Source organism: Xenopus laevis, chromosome 1S (genome assembly GCF_017654675.1).
Source record: "Xenopus laevis strain J_2021 chromosome 1S, Xenopus_laevis_v10.1, whole genome shotgun sequence".
Taxonomy (NCBI): Eukaryota; Metazoa; Chordata; class Amphibia; order Anura; family Pipidae; genus Xenopus; species Xenopus laevis.
The window spans coordinates 48395885-48417527 of NC_054372.1; the positions used below are offsets into that span (position 1 = coordinate 48395885).

The following is a 21643-nucleotide window of genomic DNA, read 5'->3' on the forward strand; positions in this document are numbered from 1 at the left end:
ATTTAACATTGTATGATGTGCAGCAATAGATCATATTGGATACTGTATGTATTTAAAATAAATGGCTGCAGATACAGGTGCATAACACAAACAGAAAGAAAAGCAATTTTTAATAAAATGGATAATATATCAAGGAATTATGCTTAAAGAGGTTTAAAATTATATTCCAATAAAGACAAAGATCACATTGACCAAGACAGAAGTATCTTGGATAGCAAGTGCTTATTTTCCTTAAAGTCTCAGTGGAAATCCCTTTTATGCACCTTTGTTGCCAAGATTACTCTTAGTGCACAGATTATCCAGGTAATAATGTGAGGGAGTTAAACGTGTGCAGACATTAGGATTTAAATAGCATACCTGCCAGCTGTGCAGGATTTCCCAGGACAGTCTTGTATTTAAAAATTAAAAAGGAATTGTTTTATTACTTATTTATGAGCCTTTATTTATATATAGTAGCATATGCAGCATTTTATGGAGAATATTAATCATTTACATCAGTACCTGCCCCAGTGGAGGTTACAATCTAAGGTCACACAACACACTAGAGTCAGGTTCATCAAGAACCAGTTAATCTGTTTTTATGTTTTTGGAGTGTAGGAGAAAACTGGAGTACATAGAAACCTATGTAGACATGGGGAAAATACACAAATTTCTTGCAGATGGCACCTAGGTTAGAATCAAACTCGGAATTGCTAAGCACTACGTAGCCATGGGATGCATTTTACAGTGGGCGGAGTTATATGCCATAGGCATGGTCTAGTGGGTCGGCGGGGGCGCCGCTGCACCCTCGCCGGGGATGCCCACCACACTGCTCTTCTTCTGTGTCAGTGCCGGTTCCTTAGGACACGCGGCGCGCATCTCCTTTTCTTATAGGCGCATTGACGCTGGTGTGATGACGTCAGCGCGCAATGGCGCGAAATTCAAACACTTTTTAAAGGGACTTTGGCACTGAGATCATTGCCCATTATTGGGTCATCCTTGTGAGTTCCTGGTGCTTTTTCCTGTATTATCCTGATATCTTATTCCTGTTTTGACCCTTGCATGGTAAACCGACTATTCTACACTCTGTAACCTGACCTGTGCCTGTTTGGACAAACTCTTCATTGATCTCCTCAGATTGAATTCTGCCTGCACTCACCCGCCTGCTTGACTAGGTTTTTCGTCTAATCCTTGAACTGTGAACTTCTGTCCAAAGACTTTGCTCAATGATCCTACCCCACTACTCGTCCAGAACCTTCGCTTGGCTCCTCTCTTAATAAGACCTGGCGGCATCTGAAAAGCCGAGGGCTCCTCCCGAGGTGAAAGGCAGAAGCAAGAGCTGAGACCAGGGAGCGTAGCATTGGTTCTGGATTCTGGGTGCCAATTTGTGACAATAATATTGCTTGATTTTAGTTTTATAAGGCTGTAATAACTGTGTTGAGAGTAGAGCTTTTTGTAGTGCTGTATAGAGTGATGGGTAGTTCCTATTATAGCACCGTGTGTAAGAAAGGCTCACATTACCTAAATGCATAACCCTGTGACTTTAAATCTGGGACAAACAAAAATATGGCTGCTGCTTGTGCTGCAGAGACGGTTATCAGCCACAGCCTGACCGATCAGCAGGAGGGATTTGCTCCTGACCTCCTGAAGGAGGTTTTTGAGTCAAAATGAAAGTGAAGCAGATCTTTCCAGGAAGAAGAGAAGGAAAGAATGGTGTCTACACATGAACACTGAGAGCCAGCCTTGGATTTCTCCTGTCCTGTGAGTGTCCCTGCTAATCTGTTTGAGAAAAAGATTTGGGTGTCATGTACCCATATAGGGGACCCCATATTCAGAGTGCATGGAGTTAATAACCCTTAGTCCACTGTTTCCTAAATTAATTGCATGCGTCACTTCACCGGTCTCCCACTGACCTTACTGAAGACCCGGAAGATGGCTGTGGTAAACTCTGCACCAAGTGTAAGTATAAAGTTAGGGGCATTGCCCCGGGAGGCAGCTAGGATGGGGGGGCGGAGGGAGTGGGTTCTACATGGGGTGGGGGTAGGGTTTTTTTGGTAAACGGTTGAATTTTCCTTTAAATGGGCTTGATCCTCCCCCATGCCAGTAGCATTTTATAAGGGGAGAGGTTTGCCAATAGCAAAGCATTGATTTTTTTATACAGGCTTGTTCCTTCCTCCCTGCTTAAAGAAGAAACCCTACCACCCCACATAGACCCCCTTCCTCCTCCCACCCAGCCTAGCTGCTACATCGGGCAAATGCCCCTAACTTTTTACTTACCCCTCTGTGCAGATTCAGGGATTGGAGTTCACGGCAGACAACTTCCAGGTCTTCGTTAATCCGAGAATGAGACCGGCAGAGTGGAGAAATTTCCTGGTTTGCGGCAACTGCGCATGTGCTGAAATGGACGGAAATTTCCATAGCGCCGGAAGAAGACACAAATACCCCGGAAGATGGCTGCCGTGAACTCCGATCCCTGAATCTGCACCGAGGGGTAAGTAAAAAGTTAGGGCCATTTGCCCGGGGTTGCAGCTAGGCTGAGGGTGAGGAAGGAGGGGGCTCTATGTGGGTAGGGTTTTTTTTTTTAAATAAGGGGTTTGTTTCTCCTTTAAGGCTTGATTGCACAGACCAACACAAAAGTACTGATCTAACTGGGCTTGGTCCTCTCCTATGCCACAGCATTTATAGGGGAGAGGTTGCCCTGATCTAAGCAATAGTTTAATAGGCTTGTCCTTTCTCCCCTGCCAGCTGATTTTAAAAGAGAGTGATTGCCCAAACCAACACCTATTTTTAAAGGCATAAGACCACCATTAAAGGGACGGATGTGGGGGTGCTACAACACATGGAAGTCTGGCCATTCTTCCTGCTGCAGAACTCTAGGCACTATTTTTATTTGACTTGGAGTGCTCCCACAATTCCCCCTTTTTATTGTATACTTCAGCAGAGTGCCTAGGGTTCTACTGCCGGAAGAATGGGCAGACTTCCATGTAGTTGTAGCACCCCACACCTGTCCCTTTAATGGTGGTCTTATGCCTTTAAACATAGGCATCCAATCAACCAACTAGGGCATGCCTAACTATATGTGGCTACATAAAGCAGCTTTGCCAACTAAAGGGAGAATTTGTCCCATGAATGTGCACTTCCATGGAGACAGATTCTTTGGGGGATACCTCCCCTCATAAACTGGGAGGAGTTTCTAATGGGGCTAATCATAATCACAAACAGCTGGACATCTGCAAATTAAACATGCTTGTCACAGCCTTAACAGTGTATATTTACCTATATTATAGGTGCACATTGCTCATTAAAGTGCATGACTGCTTTCACAACTAGAATATAATATTTTTGCAATCATTTCTCCTTCAGATCATCAGAGAGAGAAAGACAATTAAAATGATTACTGTGCTGTCAAACTAATGAAAAGAATACGAACATACTATTATAAAGTAATAACTTTCAGTGATTTCAGTGTAATCAAGCACACATCTCTCCTTTTTTTCTATTCTCTCTGTTGTAACGAATCATTGAGAAATATGTATATAGGAATGGTAAAAGGATGCTTTAAAGTGAATGCCGGGCATGTACAGGTAGTTATTATCAAAGTTTCTTTAGCCAGTGGAAATTCTCTCTTTGATCACTAAGTAAGAGTAAAAGTGAGCAAGACTGTATAGAAATCTGATACCATAGTATGTCGCTCTTGTTTACTGTCCAGATCTATGGTCTGTCCCAGCAAACCTGTGCTCATCAAGGCTGATACATCATTTCTATGTAAAGCCATGGCTCAATGACTCCTGTGTTCTTTAGTGTCTGAATTATGAAAATTGGTAGAAATTCTGCTGACTTTTACACAAAACTGACCTTTGAAATAAGCATGTTGAAGACATAGAAATATCCCTGTTCTGGTCAACAAGACCCCAAAAGTCTTGCAGTTATCCCCCAGTTTAATGAAATACCTACAGGCTGTTACTCCAGGCAAAACAATAATGATCAAACACTTAAAACCTCCGATTATACTTTTTAGGAAGTGTATGACTTGTATTGCTCCCTGAAGCACCATTCATAGTATATCTAAAATGAGTTTTAAATTTTTTTTTTTTGCACATATCTGCTTGAATTAGGAATTATTGCATTAATGGGCTGGAGGTCAGTAGTGCATGGGTGTCTCCTGGAAGGCATAGCTTATATGTCATTTAGAATAAGCCAGCTGGGGAGTGAAAGGGAGCCCTGTATTTAATGTCTGATTGTGGACTTTTAATAAAGCCCAAGTGCTCAATGAAGTGCCAGTGTTCTTTGTACATTCTCCAGTGCATTTTTTGTGTTCCAGTACTTGAGTGAGTTCCAATGGTAAAATGTTGTGTGTCTTTTGTGTTACATAGACTCCATTTAATCCAAATAATCCACATTTTTTAAAATGATTTCCCTTTTCCCTTATTAGCTTGTACTTGTTTCAGACAATAAATCCTTATTGGAAGCAAAACTAGCCTATTGGGTTTATTTAATGTTGAAATTATTTTCTGGTAGATGTAAAGCAATCTAAATTACAAAAAGGTATCACATCTGGAAAACTCCAGGTCCCGATCATTCTAGATAACCGGTCTCATACCTGTACAAGATCTTTACCCACAATGCAAGTCCAAAGTCTCATAGATCAAGTTCATCTACTGGAAATAACTTCTGTTAGGATAATGTCTTACACAGACCAATGCCCTAACTTTATCTTGCAAGAAACAATACAAAACCGTTATTTTTAGGGTTTATGATTGTTCTGGAGAACTGTACTACTTTGGGGACGCTGAACAACAGTAAAGTTGGCTATGTGTGATGTCTTTATCTAATGGCCCCAGTCTGAACTGACAGATGTTCTATTGCGCTATAACCAGCACATGCTACAGACAGTGTCATTCTAGCTCCCAATAAAACTGAAAACCAGCACAGTTAAAGTAATAACTTTATTCAGTAAGAAGGATTAGATTTCAAGCTTTCAAGAACACGTCAATCTCATATTTCCGCTAGCTTCCTGGAAAGCTGATACTCTAATCTCTTCTACTCTATTTATTCCTAATTTGTTCCTAAAAAACTGAAATCATTTTAGCACCTGACTGAGAAGCTCATTTTCTCTCGATGTGTTTTGCATGGATATCTTCGTTTTTCAGAAATCTAAAAGGCATTCATAAAAAAAGAGAATCATGCTTTTAATGCCAAATCCTAAAGCATGCTTGAACTAGCATGTGTCTATTCTATGTTCTCATTAAAAACTCTCTCCCTTTCTCAAATATAATAAACTTTGCAATGCTGCTTTGGCACTGGACTGTAACTTATTGCCTTTTCCTTTGGGGCAATGCTGATTTGTTTCTTGTCTCAAGCAATAGACCAGCGACTACCTGTAGAGAATGCAGAACTCTGAAACATAATGTAGCTCAAAAGTACATATTTTTTTGAACATCCAGATATAAAGCAAAGACACTTTGCTGTGTGAATACTGAGGCAATTAAGTCCAATCAAAAAATAAAAGTGGCCATAGATTTTAAGATTTTTAAAATATCGTTTTTTTATCGTAAGACCAAGCTTATCCAGAAACGATGGTTTAAATGTACAATTTGCTCATCAACTAAAAAGCCAATTTTTAAGTGATATTGTCTATCTGAAGCTAAGAAAACTGTGAGTAGCTGCAAACAATTGGACAGTGGATAGATTTCATTTTAAACGCTGAAACCGATCAATTTTCTGAATGATGTTGGATGAAAAATAGATAAAAAAGAGATGTATTTGTATGACACTTCAGTGTACTGAATACTGTACCCTTAGTGGGTGCATTCAAGGGAGGAGATTGCCAGTCTGGATCCCATTACACTGTTTCCTTTAATAGGCAGGTGCTGCCTGGAGATTACTAACCCAACACTAATTCTCTATGACAGCTTCTCATCTCTTGTTATGAATACTTCTTCAATGGGACTCTGTACCTAAAGTCATTAAGGTGATTTATTCTCCAGTTCTAAGGCCTCCCTTTTCCTCAGGCCCTCCAACTGTCCTGAGAACCTTGGAACCAGGAAATGCACTTTTTCCTCAGCCCATAAGTCACCCCATGGGACTTCTTGAAGGTAGGGAAAACTTAATCTCTAAAAATCAATATGGCTAGAAATGCAGTATTTTGAGGCCTGAATTTGACAGTGGTTTCTCCCGCCCACCCAGGCACAACTGGAAAGGGAATATGCAAGCAGCTGATTGGTGGAACTATTATGAGCGAGGGGGAAAGAAGGGGTGAGTGTAAGTGGGGTGTTCAGGTGTGGGGGGATGGCATTATTTTTAAATTACACCCTTTTCATTTTATATACTGAATTTACTGCACCGGCCTAAAAATTGCATCTCTAGAACAGTAATGATCCAGGCCCACAAAATCATGCACAGGGGGTATCTTGGATTTTGCTAGGGGGCTATTTATCATGCTGTGTGAAACAGTGGAGAGAAACATCACCAGTGATGTTGCCCATAACAACCAATAAGAGCTTTGCTTTTGTTCTAACTGTTGAAATCTGATTGCTAATTGCTTGTTATGGGCAACATTACCAGTGATGTTTCTCTCCACTTTCTGTTTTTTTTTTTTACACACCATGATAACTAGGCCCCTAGGTATGTGCGTAACCTGCACATTCTCACTGTGCTCTCGGCTGCTGCTCAAAATCTAAGCTTAGGGGTCATATCAACTGACAGCAGCCAAGATCATGTACATTGAATCTGGAGATAAAGAGCTACTAGGAGCATCTTCAGAGACACTGATATTCACGCTAAAGGGCTGTAGTCGCCATTCAACTGGTACAATACCCAAAAAAATGTACAGCTTACAACTTTAAGCTTTAGTTCTTTTTAATTGTGTCACATTTGTGCAGTTTGTAATGCCATTCCACAAAGTTTCTGCTTTCTCTAGTTACATGATTTCATGTCATTGTCTTTAGGCATTAAAAAAAAAAAGGCATTAGGACAAATGTTCCATTTATGTTTTTAAAATAGGAAACTATACCAGATTTCAAGCAAATGTACAGTGGAGAGCTTGCAGACACCGAAAATTTATTTTTGAAGACTAAATAAATAGGACAGATTTAAAAGACTAATTTTATAAGGTAATTATTGAGAAGTATTAATTTTTCTTTCATGTGGACTCATGTGGACTAATATTAATGCGCCTTTCACTAAACCTGCAATAAATAAGTACTGAGCAGAGTATAGGTGTGACATGTTCATGGACTAAAAGACTATGCAGATTCCTGCACCTTTTCATGTTAGCGGTCACATAATTCTAGAGCAAGTGCTATAAGGAAGCATGAGTAAAAAGGCTCACAATAAAATATTCAGTATCATGGTTTTTATTTCAACAGATACAGTATAGCATGTATTACTACAGCATTTTGACTACCACCTTGAAATATTTTATTATATATAGATTGTAGTCTGTGTAAAATACTCACGCTTTTATTACATTACCTGAATGAACACAATTTATTAATAGGTTTCTTGAAATTATAACAACAATAGAAACAATCCATCAATTTTATGTATTTCAAAGAGTGAGAAGATCAGGCAAACTAAGCTGGAGCCTCGAGGAACAAGAATATATAGAAGATTAGAACTAGAATAAGTTACATTAAAAGAAACAAAGACTGAGAATCTAGAGATACTTAAATATCAGTGTTTTAACTCGCAGCAGGATGCCTGTAAATGCTGCCATCACTAATGCTACAGTGTGTCAGTTCTGCATAGTGATCTGAGTGGGAGATAAGACATTACCCAAGCAGCTATCCAAGTTTGTTCCATTTCTATTTTAGGAGGAAACAGAAATACTCTGATAACAAATGAACTATAACGTCCTAGATCATTTTTTTCTATCACTATTTCTTTCAATCCATATGTCAGTGCAACCTACTGTACATGTTAATACAGTCAATGGGTATCTTTTTCTATTGTTTTTTTCTAGCACCAAATGCATTAGTCTTTGGGCCAGATTCATTACAATGCAAAGTGGCTGACGCTAGCGACAATTCACCAGAAATCCCATCTGCAGGGACATCACCAATTCACGAACAGGTGTAGGTGACAATTCGCTAGCGAAATAGACCATCGCTAGCGTTAGTTTGCACCCTATTGCCAGGTGAATTTTCGCTATGGCGAACGGTTGTTACTCCGCAAATTAGTGCCCGTTAGTAATTTTTGAACTAAGATGTGAATTAACTGAATGTTACCTCTTTCGCCAGAGTTTACTTCGTCACCTTAGACCAGGCGAACTGAGAATAGTAATCTACATTCTCCTCAATATGTCAGTGACCTCAAATCCTGTATGCTGGAAATGCATTAATGTTGTAAAAAAACGCTGGCGACTTTTCTTTTTTTAAAGTGGGATTTTCTTCAAAAGTCTATTAAAGAAGTTTGTGTTAACATTTTTTTCCCAGACATTTGAGGGGCATGTCACATTTGTTTTAGGATGGGCTCATGTGTAGGGTATTAGAGAATCTCTTCTGTCTTTATTATGGTTCCTTGGAGTATTAAAAAGTGACCACTTCAAGCATTTGCACCAACATTACTAATAAAGACGTCCATACGGCTTTGAGGTACCCGCCCTATTCAAATTGACCTAAGTGTAAAAGTGCTATTGAAGTTTTGATAGGCAGAAAATTCAGTATGGAATGCTCGCACAGCCAAAGTAGCAATAGCGAAAATTCGCCAGCATCCGGCGGGTGAGACAGAACTTTGCATTTTAAGAAATTAGCGTAGTGGTAACGAAATTGCACTTGGCAAAGTGGCGTGAAGAGTGGCTAATCAGTTGCTGGCAAAAATTCACCCTTAAAGGACCAGTAACATCAAAAAATTTAATTGTTTTAAAGTAATAAAAATATAATGCAGTGTTGCCCTGCACTAGTAAAACTGCTGTGTTTGCTTCAGAAAAATTACTATTGTTTATATAAACAAGCTGCTGCGTAGCAATGGGGGCAGTCATTCAAAGGAGGAAAGGCTCAAGTTACACAGCAGATAGCAGATAAGCTCTGTAGAACATAATGGTGTTATCTGTTATCCATTATTTATCCTGTGCCATATAGCCATTTTTCAATTTCCGCCATTGCTACTCACCAGCTTGTTTATATGAACTATATATATATATATATATCTATCCTATATCCTGAATTCAAATAAATCTTAATTTACAGAATAACTAGCACAGCACATTTCCCTACTAAAACCAGTAAAACGCAGAGGTACAAAATCTGTCTGTATATGATGAACCATAACAAGGTTGGAAAATATGTTGCATATTAATGTTATTAGTAGACTCAGATTTATAACTATTATGGCTATAATTTTCCAGGTTTATAGTGACAGGAATTTGGCAGCTCTGACCTCTAGACATACCATGAAAAATTAAAACACGGTATTCATTATCCAAACAAAAATGACTAAACTTTCTTTAAATATGGCACCCTAAACTGCATGGCAATATTATGAATTTAATCCTAGGCATATGAAAGATTTACACAAAGAAGGAATCTGCCATGTAATAGCACAAACAAGAAAAGCGTTAAAGTGCTGAGTGCTATGAACAAATCGTGAAAAAGAGACATTTGAGAGAGTGAATCCATATAAAGATAAGTAATGCTTGTTATCCTTAGTGAAAATGCTTCGTTTTGAACTGCCAGTGTATACTTAAAATTCTGCTAGTAGTTAGGAGATGCTTACACTGATAAATCTCTGCAATTTCTATATATATTAGAACACAGCTCTGAGCTGCTGAGAATGCCAAGTGGGTAAGGGATGGGCAGAGGATGTATCAAATCGCTGATCTCAACCCACTTTATTCCTATGCCTTGCAAGTCCCTGTTACAGAAAATTCAATCTAATAATCTCTTTGCCCTTTACCCTAATAGCGAAATTTATTTGCAGCTACAGGATTATTCTAACATTTGCAGTGCTATCATTTTTACTGTAGATTTTGTAGATGCAGCCACTTTCTTGTGACTCCACTTAGCCACAGGCAAGTTGTCGCTGCTTACATTTTTCTTGTCCTCCACGGAGCAACTTGTGATAAATGAGTATCAATGAGCCCTTATCTCTTTTGAAAAATGAAATTTTAGATAGAATGTAAAAATAAATGTACCGCATCAAAAAAATACAACACATGGATATTGATTAAAGGATCAGTAACCCCAAAAGTAGAAGGGTTTTCTATTTAAATAGAATGTACTATAACACTGCCTGTTTGATTCAGAGGTTTGACTACAACAGAACTTTATAAATGCATCGTTTATTTTATGCCAAATTTGTCACTTTTTTGGTGATAAATATTGATATCCATTTATAAATATGTCACTTTGTTTTCTATTATGTTGACATGGTTTACAACTCACTGCAGAATTAAAGGAAAGATACAGCTCTGAGACAGATAATGCTGTTGATATGAAGGAATGGCTGTGCTTTGGCTGCTGTGTCACATGTAGCCAGTGCTTATATAAGATTTGTATTCCATTTCACAAATAATTTTGGCCTTCATATTCATTTTAATTCTTAATCCACTCTATACAAACTGTGAGAGCAACATTGTCATTGACCTAAAAAGATTGCAATATGAGAGGTTTGTTAGGAAATATTTAATATCCTTAAGGCATTATTATTCAGTAACTAGTAAACCATAAATCTGCCTTTTGAAAACAGATTTACTTTTAGTACAGTTGAAACTGCAGGAGTTTCGGGAGGCCAGGAGTATGCATGAGATGAGTAGAGAAAAGCCTAAAATGGAATGTAAGCCATACAAATATATTAATTTCTCATGTTAGTTGTTTTTATTTTACAGATGATCAGTGATATAACTAGAAATCTATCACCACCACAGCAAATTTTGAACAATCTGTTAAAAAAAGGCATCTTCTTGCTACTGTAAGGTCCTACTCCATACCTAAGAATCCCATGGCCCACTCATACACCGTGTATATATTTATCGGCTGGTCACTCTATATTATAGCTATGGGACGTTTTATCCAGAATGCTCAGGTTTTCTGGATAAGGGATCTTTCTGTAATTTGGATCTTCATACTTTGGGGCAGATTTACTAAAGGGCGAAGTGGCCGTCGCTAGAGAAAATTCGCCAGAAATCTCATCCACAGGGACATCGCCAATTCACAGACAGACATACAGGACAATTTGCTAGCAAAAGAAACCATCACTAGCACAGTTTTGAACCCTATTGACAGGCAAATTTTCGCTCAGGCGAACAGTCGTTACGCCTCAAATTCTTTAAGTGCAAATTTTACAGAACGTTACCTCTTTCGCCAGAGTTTCCTTCGCCATCTTAGACCTCGCAAACTGAAAAAGGAAGCTTCATCCTCCTCAATCTTATGTCAGTGACATCATATCCTGTATGCCGGAAAGTCACAAGTTCTATAAAACGCTGTCGTCTTTTCATTTTTTAAAGTGGGATTGCCTTCAAAAGTCCTAACTATTAAACATTTTGGTGTTAACATTTCTTTCCCAACCATTTGAGGGGCATGCCAGATTTGTTTTAGGGTGGGCTCATGTCTAGGGCATTAGAGGATCTCTTTGTCTTTATTTTGATTCCTTGGACATTTGTAATAACAAGAGGACACTTTGCACCAACATCTCTAATAAAAACGTCTGTACGAATTATATGTACCTGCCCTATTCAAATTGACCTAAGCGTAAGGGTACTAATGAAGATCGCTATGAAATGGTCGCGCTGACAAATTAACGCTAGCAAAAGCGTTTGGCTGCCCAGATGCAACTTTGCATTCTAGTGATTTAGCGTAGTGGTAGTGAATTTTTGTCTGGCGAATTGGCACGAAGTGTGGTGGATCGTTCTCTGGTGAAAATTCGCCCTTTAGTGAATTTGGCCCTTTGTCTACTAAACAATTATGTAATCAGTAAACAGGTTTTGTGTTTTAATTACAGAGATAAAGGAATAATTCGATTGATATGTAGTATATTGGAAAAGGCAAAGGAGAGTGAGTAATTGGGTGGGCCTGTGGTCCTGTGAGGAGTTATTTATCCCAGGATTTAAGAAAAGGATAAAGGAACCAGACTGTACTTTCTGGATCAGGGTTAGTCCTCTTAGGAGAAATGTTGGGATTGTTTTCCTACTGTTTAATGTTTGTTATATAGATAGTTAAAATAATGAGTTGATTATCTATGAACTTATGTTATTATTGTTAATTATAATCTGCTACCTTCTTTTTCAAGTTCTGGTGTCTCAAAAGTGAGCTAATAGGGGAAGTGTAGGGGTCTCGATGCTGCACATGTCAAGGACACCATAGAGTTAAAGGGGTTGTTCACCTTTGAATTAACTTTTAGTATGATGTAGAGAGTGATAGTATGAGACAATTCGCAATTGGTTTTAATTTTTTATTATTTGTGGTTTTTGGGTTATTCAGCCTTTTATTCAGCAGCTCTCCAGTTTGCAGCCACTAGGCATTAATTTGAACAATAGAATAGGAGAGGCCTGATTAGAAAGTTGAGTAATAAAAAGTACCAATAACAATAAATTTGAAGCCTTTCAGAGCATTTGTTTTTTTATAAGGGGTCAGTTTGAAAGCCATTTGGAAGCTAGAAAGAGTCAGAAGAAGAAAGAGAAGAGAAGCTAGAAAGAGTCAGAAGAAGAAGAAGGCAAATAATTAAAAATCTATAATAATGAAGACCAATTGAAAAAATTAAGACCAATGAATATTGAAAAGTTGCTTAGAATTAGCCATTCTATAACATACGAAAAGTTAACGAACCACCCCTTTAAGGCACGTCTGTGGCAGGAATAAAAAAAAGAAATAATCCAGAGGAAACCTGAATGTATCCATCCTGCCTGTTATTATGTGAGGAGGTAGCAAAGCCCATACAGCTACACTGCAAACATTCATTTGTACATTTTGCAGGTTGGAATTCCAAGGGAAGCTGCAGGGTTACGACTGGATGACCCTTTGCACATAATTACACAGTGCTACTCACTCAGGGACAGGGGTGTGGAAAGACAAATGCGTTAAAAGCAAAATAATGTGCACTTTCCTCAATAAAAACAGCTAAATAACCTTTTAAGGCAATGGTACATATGATTCTGAGCATTTTTCCACCTGAACATTTAAAAGATCTGTAAACAGGTTAGAAAACACCTCATATCATTGCCTATTGATTTTAAGTGAAAACGCTTAGGTTCTGAAAAGCTACAGGCCTCCACCCGGATATATATAATGGAGATTATTCCATAAGATTCATACTTTCAATCAGTTTCTAAAAATGATCATTGGGCAATGGTTTGGTTAATGCGTCTACAACCATAGTCTCTGTTGGACAGTACTGCAATTAAATGATGCCCTGATCTTGAGAGTCCCTCAAAAGGTGATATTTCTCATTGTGTTTCGTACGCTGGTTCACCTTTTCTGTTTGTGACTAGTGATGGGCGAATTTATTCGCCAGGCGCGAATTTGCGGCGAATTTGCGCGTTTCGCCGCCAGCGAATAAATTTGCGAAACGCCACAAAAAACGGGCGCCGGCGTCAAAAACGGGCGCCGGCGTCGAAAACGAGACGCCGGCGCCGTTTCGCGAATTTTTCGCCGTTTCGCGAATTTCGCGCGAAATTCGCGAATTTTTCGGCCAAGCGAAACGGCGCAAATTCGCCCATCACTATTTGTGACAACTTAACACATCCTTGGTTGTCTTCCAATAGTAGGTTTGGTTCATGTATTTCCATACCCAAGTCCATCAAGAGTTGATGTGACCAGATAACTTCTTGACAAGCTTGTGCTGCAGCAACATATTCAGCTTCTGTTGATTATAAGGCTACTGTGTTTTCTACTGGTCCAACATATGGTGCTTTTTCCAAGTTGAAACAAAAATCCTGCAGTTGATTTGCGATCTTTTACATCACCTGCCCAGTCTGTGTCTACATAACCAGTTAACTTTGCTATGTGTACTGCTGGCAATTTCAACTTCTTATTGATAGTCCCCTTCAGGTATTTTATGATACGCTTTACCGCATTCCAATCACGATGTGATGGGGCTGAAACCTTTCTGCAAAGTATTCCTACTGCTGCTGCAATGTCTGGTCTTGTCACTGTCGTTATGAACTACAATTTGCCAATAACCTTTCGATATTGGTGGTTGTCTGTCAACAATCGCTCACCATTCTCGCCTTTCAGATATTCAACATCCATAGGCGTTTTCACTTCCTTTGCTTCCTCCATTAGACAATAGGTTATCAGTTCTTGAATTTTATTTATCTGATTAAGCAGGAAACATCCATCCTCATCTCTCTCAATTTGTATTCCAAGGTAATATGTGACATTTCCCAAATCCTTCATTTCAAAGTTTGCCTTTAGTCTTTGAACAATATCATCACTTTCCCCTTCTTGTTCATAACAGACTAGCACATCATCCACATAGATCAATACATATATCCATCTTTGGTTTCTTTTTTACTGTAAAGACATGGATCTTCTTTGCTTCTGGAAAATCCTCCATGTAAAAGGACTTTGACTCAGTTACCTCAGGGTCGCGATTTCTGCAGGACAGTCCCAATTTTGACAGCTCAGCCCGCAGTCCCGGGTTTCTTACTAAAAAGCTTCTTTTCAATCTTCTGCACTGGCACCAGAAAAAGATAGAAAAGTTTCTAAAATGTAATTATAATAAGAGGCATTTTGGAAGACCAGAACACCGAGAAGCTTCACTTTTGATATATTTGTAAACATTTAAGATAAGCAAAGAAACAATTGTTACAATTCAAGATAAGCAAGTCTCTTGGGGAAACTGTAACTCACAGCTTAAATGGCAATTTCAAACTGTTATAACACATAAAACATGGCCCTAAAACTCCCAGAAATGTGTTGAATGTTCATAACCTGCCAAATTTTGTAAAGTGGACATGGTAATTAGTGGGTGTGGCTACAAAATAGGCATGGTCAAAAAAACTGATGTTTTTGTCCCCCTTTGTTATCCATCACTGTCCTGGGCACTCCTATTGCCTTTCATTCTTAGCCCCACCACCAGATTAAAGAAAATCTATACATTTTAACCAATCGATAATTGCTACTGAAGCTGCTTCCCTAGGCATGTGCCTTGGGGTGGTTGTATCCAAAATATGACCCTGTATGTGCGATTAAGAGAAGCAATAATTGGTGATAGTGTAATTTCATATTGTAAAAGTTTTTTAAATGGGGCATATAGTGAGAAGCAGCAGACAACGACACCACCTTGTAAGATCCTCCTGAGTACCCAGTATGTATGTGTAAGTGACTTCTGAAGTGAGCATGGCTAGAGCCAATCCACAACCAGAGACTATGAACATAAACAGGGTTTGAACACAAAATCCAGAGCATTAAGAAGAAAACACACAACTATTTCAAAGCTCACTGAACTGGAATTATAGTTGCAGTTCAGTGATTATACAGCCATCTTATTTGAGATTATCTGGCATTTATTGATGAAATGCATAAGGATTGATTGTATGCTTACTCTATGATTTATGCATTGCATTACTGTATATAGAAATTATTATATTGTGCGGAGTCTAACCTTTGGGAAGGCTGTAGTCTGAGGAAAATGAAGTGCCCTGAGCCCATCCCACAATTCATAGTAATATATACTGTAACAATAGGAAATGTAGTTATGCCAAGCAGTACTTGTGCATTAATACTTGTGCACAGTATTTTTAGATTAACTATATGAAAACCTGTTACTTTTGTTTGAGGGCTGTGTTGGCCATGTTTCTTTGTATAATATAGTCAGTCTTTACTTTAAAAGTACGGATCAGAATCTAGCATCTTTTTCATATTAGGTATCCTGAGCCATATGGAACTTTTACAAGCAGTTATAAGTTATAAACTAAAATGGTTTCACTTTATTCTGTATAAGATTAAACCGTTGAAATGCACAATTGTCACAGAAAGCTTTAAGGGATATGTGTGGTGCCTGGGGGGCCCCTAATTTCAGACAAATGTAGATAAAAGTAAATCAGATATATAACGATTAATAGATAATATTCATTATACACAATAGCGATTTCCTGCTGTCCCCATTTTTCCGCTCAGCATTCCTGATGAATGCTACATCTCCCTGCATCCTTCTTGCAGCTGATGGCTGCAAGAAGGATGCAGGGAGATGTAGTTCATTAACAGCCAGAGGGCTGCTGGGTAGAGAACAATAATGTCCGTTGCATTGCCAAGGCCCCCCCTCTCATGTAACTCAGTTTGCGTTGTTTATAAAATCTGTAGAATCTATGTGAATTATTTTAGTATCTAATAACTGTAAAAAAAGACCAGCAGTGAGCTCTAGATTAAAATATAAATATTTAAGGAATGAAGAAATTTGGTTTTCCATGTTAAGACACCTGTGGTATACTGTCCGTTTTTAGCTTTGAACAAATTGGTTCCTAATTGTGCAATGCAAGAGGCCACACTCCTGGGGGATCACAACCCAGTGCACTTATTGGCAGATACTTGTGGCTGTACTTCTGTACTGATTAGATTGCTAGCTGTGCAGGCATACAGTATACATCAGAACCTGCACATGGTTCAGTCTGCTACAGATGAAGCCACTTGGATTTGTGAGTTAAATGCGTCATGACTCAGAGTTAATTGAAGAAACTGTGTTATCTAAAGTTATCTTAACTCATTTAATGCATTTAACCTTTTCATTAGCATACCAAAGCACCATTGTTCACAATGGTGAATGCTTTAATTAGATGGGATGTTGTGTCACAGTTTTCTGTGTTAAATGAGATAAATGGGATATCTGTGTTTAGTTATTCTGTGTCAAACAGACAAACCAAAGTGGCTGCATCTGTATATCAAAGAGTAATGTTTGAGCAAGAATGCTGGGAGTTGAATCAGCAGCTGAAATGACATGCACAAGATCTCTGGGCATGTACACTAAGCTGTCTGATTTTTGAAAGCAATGATTACTCGTTTCATTTTAATACTTGAGCATTACTTATTTTCCAGGCATATATTAATTTCCTTCATCGTGGTGAGCTGGGGGGAATAAAAATATTCTCTGATTAAATGCACATTTTAAACCTAGTGCATCAGTCCTTTGTGATATCACTTGTAATCAGTAATTTAGAAAAGCCATTTCTTTAATGTAAGCTGCCATAACCTCTGCACAGGGAATTTGGAGTGGTGCTGTGAATGATGAGATCTTCAAAGTGAATTAGGTCAGAGTTTATGTAGTTATTCTGCATTAAGAGTGCCAGTGTATTTGTCTGTGTGTGTTGCTTCGGATTAGCTTGCATTCATATACCAGAGCTTTGCCTGGAGCCTAGCCAGAGCTGTTAGTGGAAATTCATTTTCAGCTACAGCATGTGATTTCCTATGTCTGTAAAGGTAACTCTAAGGGACTTCCTCTGCTAAACAGCTCAGTCTCCAAAGATGTAATTCAGAACTTCAGCTCCGGCTGTGCAGCTCAGTGACGGATTTCACCAGCATTTGTGTTTGACTCTTTTGTCTTTTTCTGCAGCGTGCAAGAATCTTCTCACTGCTGCCCGTGACCGAAAACTCAACACGTATGTGCAGATATCAGTGGCACATCCAACAGAGCAAAGTTTAACAAGATATGCAAACACTGAAGTGGTGGAGGTGAGTTCAATGTTACTTTTTCTTCCCTCATTGAGACAAGTTAGAACACTTCACACTGTATTGCTAAGCTGGAAGGTATGTTAGCACGTGCCACCAGAAGGTGGGTTATACCATCAGCTTTCTCTTTCTTTTCTCCAGCAATTTAATTTAATTTAATTTAACTCAGCACAGAAGCAACTGCTGCAGAAATAGCTCCAAAGTACAAATAATGTCCTCGCTGATAGCAACTGCCTGCAGGTAATTTAGCAAATGTTTTCCTGTGTCTCCCTGTTCTGCTTCAATTTGTTAGGATTATTTCTGGAAGGAAATGTAAGATTGGCACATATGTTAGTTAATTCTTTATGGCAGGAATGTGACATATTGTTGGGAGCAGGAACAAGGAAGTCTGGCACTGCAGTGGTACTAGGCAGGGAGGGGTTGTTTGTAATGGTCATGGTGGTATTATAGAGCCTGTGGTGTTGTGTGTGTGTGTGCATTTTCACAAACTAGTTTGTTGGGGTTTTAGTGCCTTTTCTGCATTAGTGATTCACAGTGGAATGTGTCTGCCCAGTGTGCTTGCTATGGACTCTCGTTTCCAGCTTACTGCAAATCTGGTTGGCAGCATCTAAACCTTTAGCTCTTGTGCATGTGAATGGTAAAAAACAGACTGCCACAGATCGGAGTGCTTCAGCTCTTAACTGTCTGGCTCACTTCACTAGCAAAAAAATACACTATTAAGAGATTAATTTTCTTCTTGGACAACAACCCAGATTTTTTTTTCAGCAAACTGCCAGTTAAATTCATATGCTACACCATTCTTAGCATCTCATACTGTTATTATGCAGAGCTACAGTATGTGTCTAAATCCTATCACTTTTCACAATGCCTTTTGTACAAGCCATTTGTACAAGCCCCCTAAATCAAGTGGCGGCCAAGTTTAAAGGGGACCTGTCACCCAGAAAATGTATTCCAAATCCTATTTCATGTTAGTCAAGCAAAAATAACTTTAATTACACTGTATAAATTATTTTAATCTTGTTTCCATTAGTCTGGGAACTCATAATTATAGCAAGCAGGCAGGAGCCATTTTTGGACACTGTTATTAAGGCAAGCCTTCCATCATCTTAGAATCTTGTTTGTGCAACAGAATGGGGGACCTGATGTCCACCCCCATGCACTGGTTACACAATTAAACGGTTAAGAGAACTGGAGAATGTGTGGAGAGCAGTGACATCTAGGAAGTGCTGAATGGAACGTGAAAGTAATTGCTTGCCCAGCCTCTATGCCTAAGGCACAGAAGAGGGGCAGGCAATAGTTGATTGACAGCTGAGATTTTTAAATGAGTTTACAACAGCTATGGATGCTTTAATAAAAAAAGAATTTGGATTTCATGTTTAATTTGAAAAGGACTTTTATTATACCGATTTTTATGTCTGGATGGCATGTCCACTTTAACAGTGTGGCATCGCAGGGGTTAAATTTGACTCTCTCATTCACTCACACATGAAAAAACAAAACAACCAAACAATATATACAGGTATGGGATCCCTTATTTGGAAAGCCATGATACGGAAACCTTCTCATTACGGGAAGGCTATATGCCATAGAGTCCATTTTAAGCAAATAAAAGGTTTTAAAAATAATTTCCATTTTCACTGTAATAATAAAACAGTATTTTGTAATTGGTATGCATGGCATGCACTATATTGGTGGCAAAACAATCCTATTGGGCTTATTTAATGCTTGCATGCTTTTTTACCTTATCTGGAAAATCTCAGGTCCCAAGCATTATGGATAATAGATACTATACCTGTATATACACACACTAGCAAATGTGTGATATGTATATATATATATATATATATATATATATATATATATATATATATATATATATATATATATATATATATATATATATTTGTACATCATTTTTAAAAAATGATGACCTTATTAAGTTGACAACCCCCCCCCCACCTCCACCCTGAACAATATAAGCTATAGATTAAGAATCCTTGATGTACAGTATGTTAGGGAGATTTTTCATGTTATGTATCTAATATAGATGCTGGTTGTCCTAGAATGACTCAAAAGCATATTGGTTGAGAATGGGTAGAGAGATCTTAGGATATGCAATGAGTGTTAGTAAATATGTAGCTTGACTGGGACTACCACCTGGGGTAATATTCGTTCCCACTGTCAGTGAGAGACAGAAAATCCCTTTGGTTCCGGCAGTTGCTTCCTTTTCAAGTGAAAGGGAAAAACACCTTAAGGAACTCTTTGCCATCAAATGAGTAGCACACCAAGGCTGAATTACATTTTCAAGTGATGCTGGCAAAGCAGTGTGTAAATAGAGTGACTGATTACCTATTCAACAGAATTCAAAACAGTTGCTGCAGGAAAGGGAGTTTTGATCATAAGTTGGTGTCCCTGAGTGGAGTGAGCTTATTACAACTTTCAAGGTCTATGTTAGTCTTATAGGAGAACTTATAGTTACGAGCATTGAAAAGGCCTCCCTTTGCACCAGCACCACTGACCCTCTCCAATGCTGTCCCATTTTAGTTGCCTGTGCAACATAAACTAAAAAGCCCAATTGTGCAGCAAGGTTTGGGTAAGCTGTGAAGAATACAATGTGTTTAGTTCTTACATAGGAAAATAAACAGGAGCCAAATGCCATTCACGGCTCTCTACGGGACAAAATAAGATGTATGCTGTATAGTGACTGTATTTTAGTATGCTGTATGCAATATTTTCACAATTTAACATGTGAAAACTAAAACAATGCTAGAAAACGCTGTTGTTTTTTCAAGGGGTTTGTTTACCTTTTAATTAACTTGGTACGATTGTGTAATATAATGTAATATAAGCTGATGCTACAAGGCTGACATTCTGATGCTAGCTGCACTGGTTTTTGTGCTGACATTTAGTAATTATCTGTATAAATTACTAATCAGCCTTATAGTGTGACATTTCTATTCTATGTGTACTGTATATTGTGAGTCAGTCCCTAAGCTCAGTAAGTGACAGCAGCACAGAGCATGTGCAGTGAATCAGCAGAAAAGAAGATGGGGAGATACTGGGGCATTTTTGGAGACACAGACCTTTACTTCTAAAGGGTGTTGGATCCCTTGGGCTGGCACAGAAGCCGAAAACATAATGTACAACGTTTGTAACCTACTTCTTTAGTTCTACTTTAAGAAACGTTAGAACTTGCTTTAAACAGGAAACAATGACCGTATCTCTTAACATTTACTGAAATTTTGATACTAAACTCAATTTAGCTACAGGAAGTTCTAAAGGCCATTTTGTATGTGTGTGTGTATGTATATATATATATATATATATATATATATATATATATATATATGACAAATACAAGAGTCCTCTACGTCAAAGTCATCCCATATCTGGCCAGTCCTATGCTCAATTTTTCATCTGAATATATATAATATATATATATATATGGTGTATGGTCTTGAGAAAGGTCTTAGGCAAAGACCGAAACGTTGACCTGTTTTTTTAATAAGATGCATTAAATAAAGGAAAAATTTTTTAAACTCTTTAAAGGCTCCTGGTGTGCACCTCGCCCTTCTGAGATTGTATATATATATATATATATATATATATATATATATATATATATATATATATATATATATTCTTAATGAATCAGATGAAAATTGACCGTAGGACTGGCCAGATATGGGATGACTTTGACGTAGTTGGCCAGCTTAAATATATTGCAATATATGGACAAACAATCCCTGTTTTGTTTAAAGGGTAAGGCATTTTTCAGTAGCAGTATGCACAAAATGTCTCTGTCTTAAATATATTGATAATGGGTTGAGTGCAGAACAAGCTTTACTTCTTATGAGTTTTTAGGGTTGAAAACACTGGAATATAGCAAGCAAGAATTTCCCCTAGCAACTACAAGTAAACTTCTCTCAGCACAAATAGTTTATAGTGTCCTTTTGTATAAAATTTTGACAGAATGCTCAAAAACTTCTTCCTTCCTTTTTTTTATTTTTATTCAAATTTCAGTTATGCAATTTTTTATGCAGTGGAATACAAACCAAAGCCAGCAC

At 38.2% G+C, this 21643-nt stretch overlaps 1 protein-coding gene across 4 annotated transcripts in view; it reads left to right on the forward strand.

Annotated features, from left to right (window-relative positions):
* LOC108704365 (type II inositol 3,4-bisphosphate 4-phosphatase) overlaps positions 1-21643 on the forward strand; it is a 339921-nt gene that overhangs the window by 67677 nt on the left and 250601 nt on the right. For all 4 annotated transcript variants that reach the window (XM_041579561.1, XM_041579564.1, XM_041579563.1 and 1 more), the window contains one exon: positions 17461-17579. In XM_041579561.1, coding sequence (XP_041435495.1) covers positions 17461-17579 — 119 coding nt within the window. The remainder of the gene's footprint in view (positions 1-17460; positions 17580-21643) is intronic.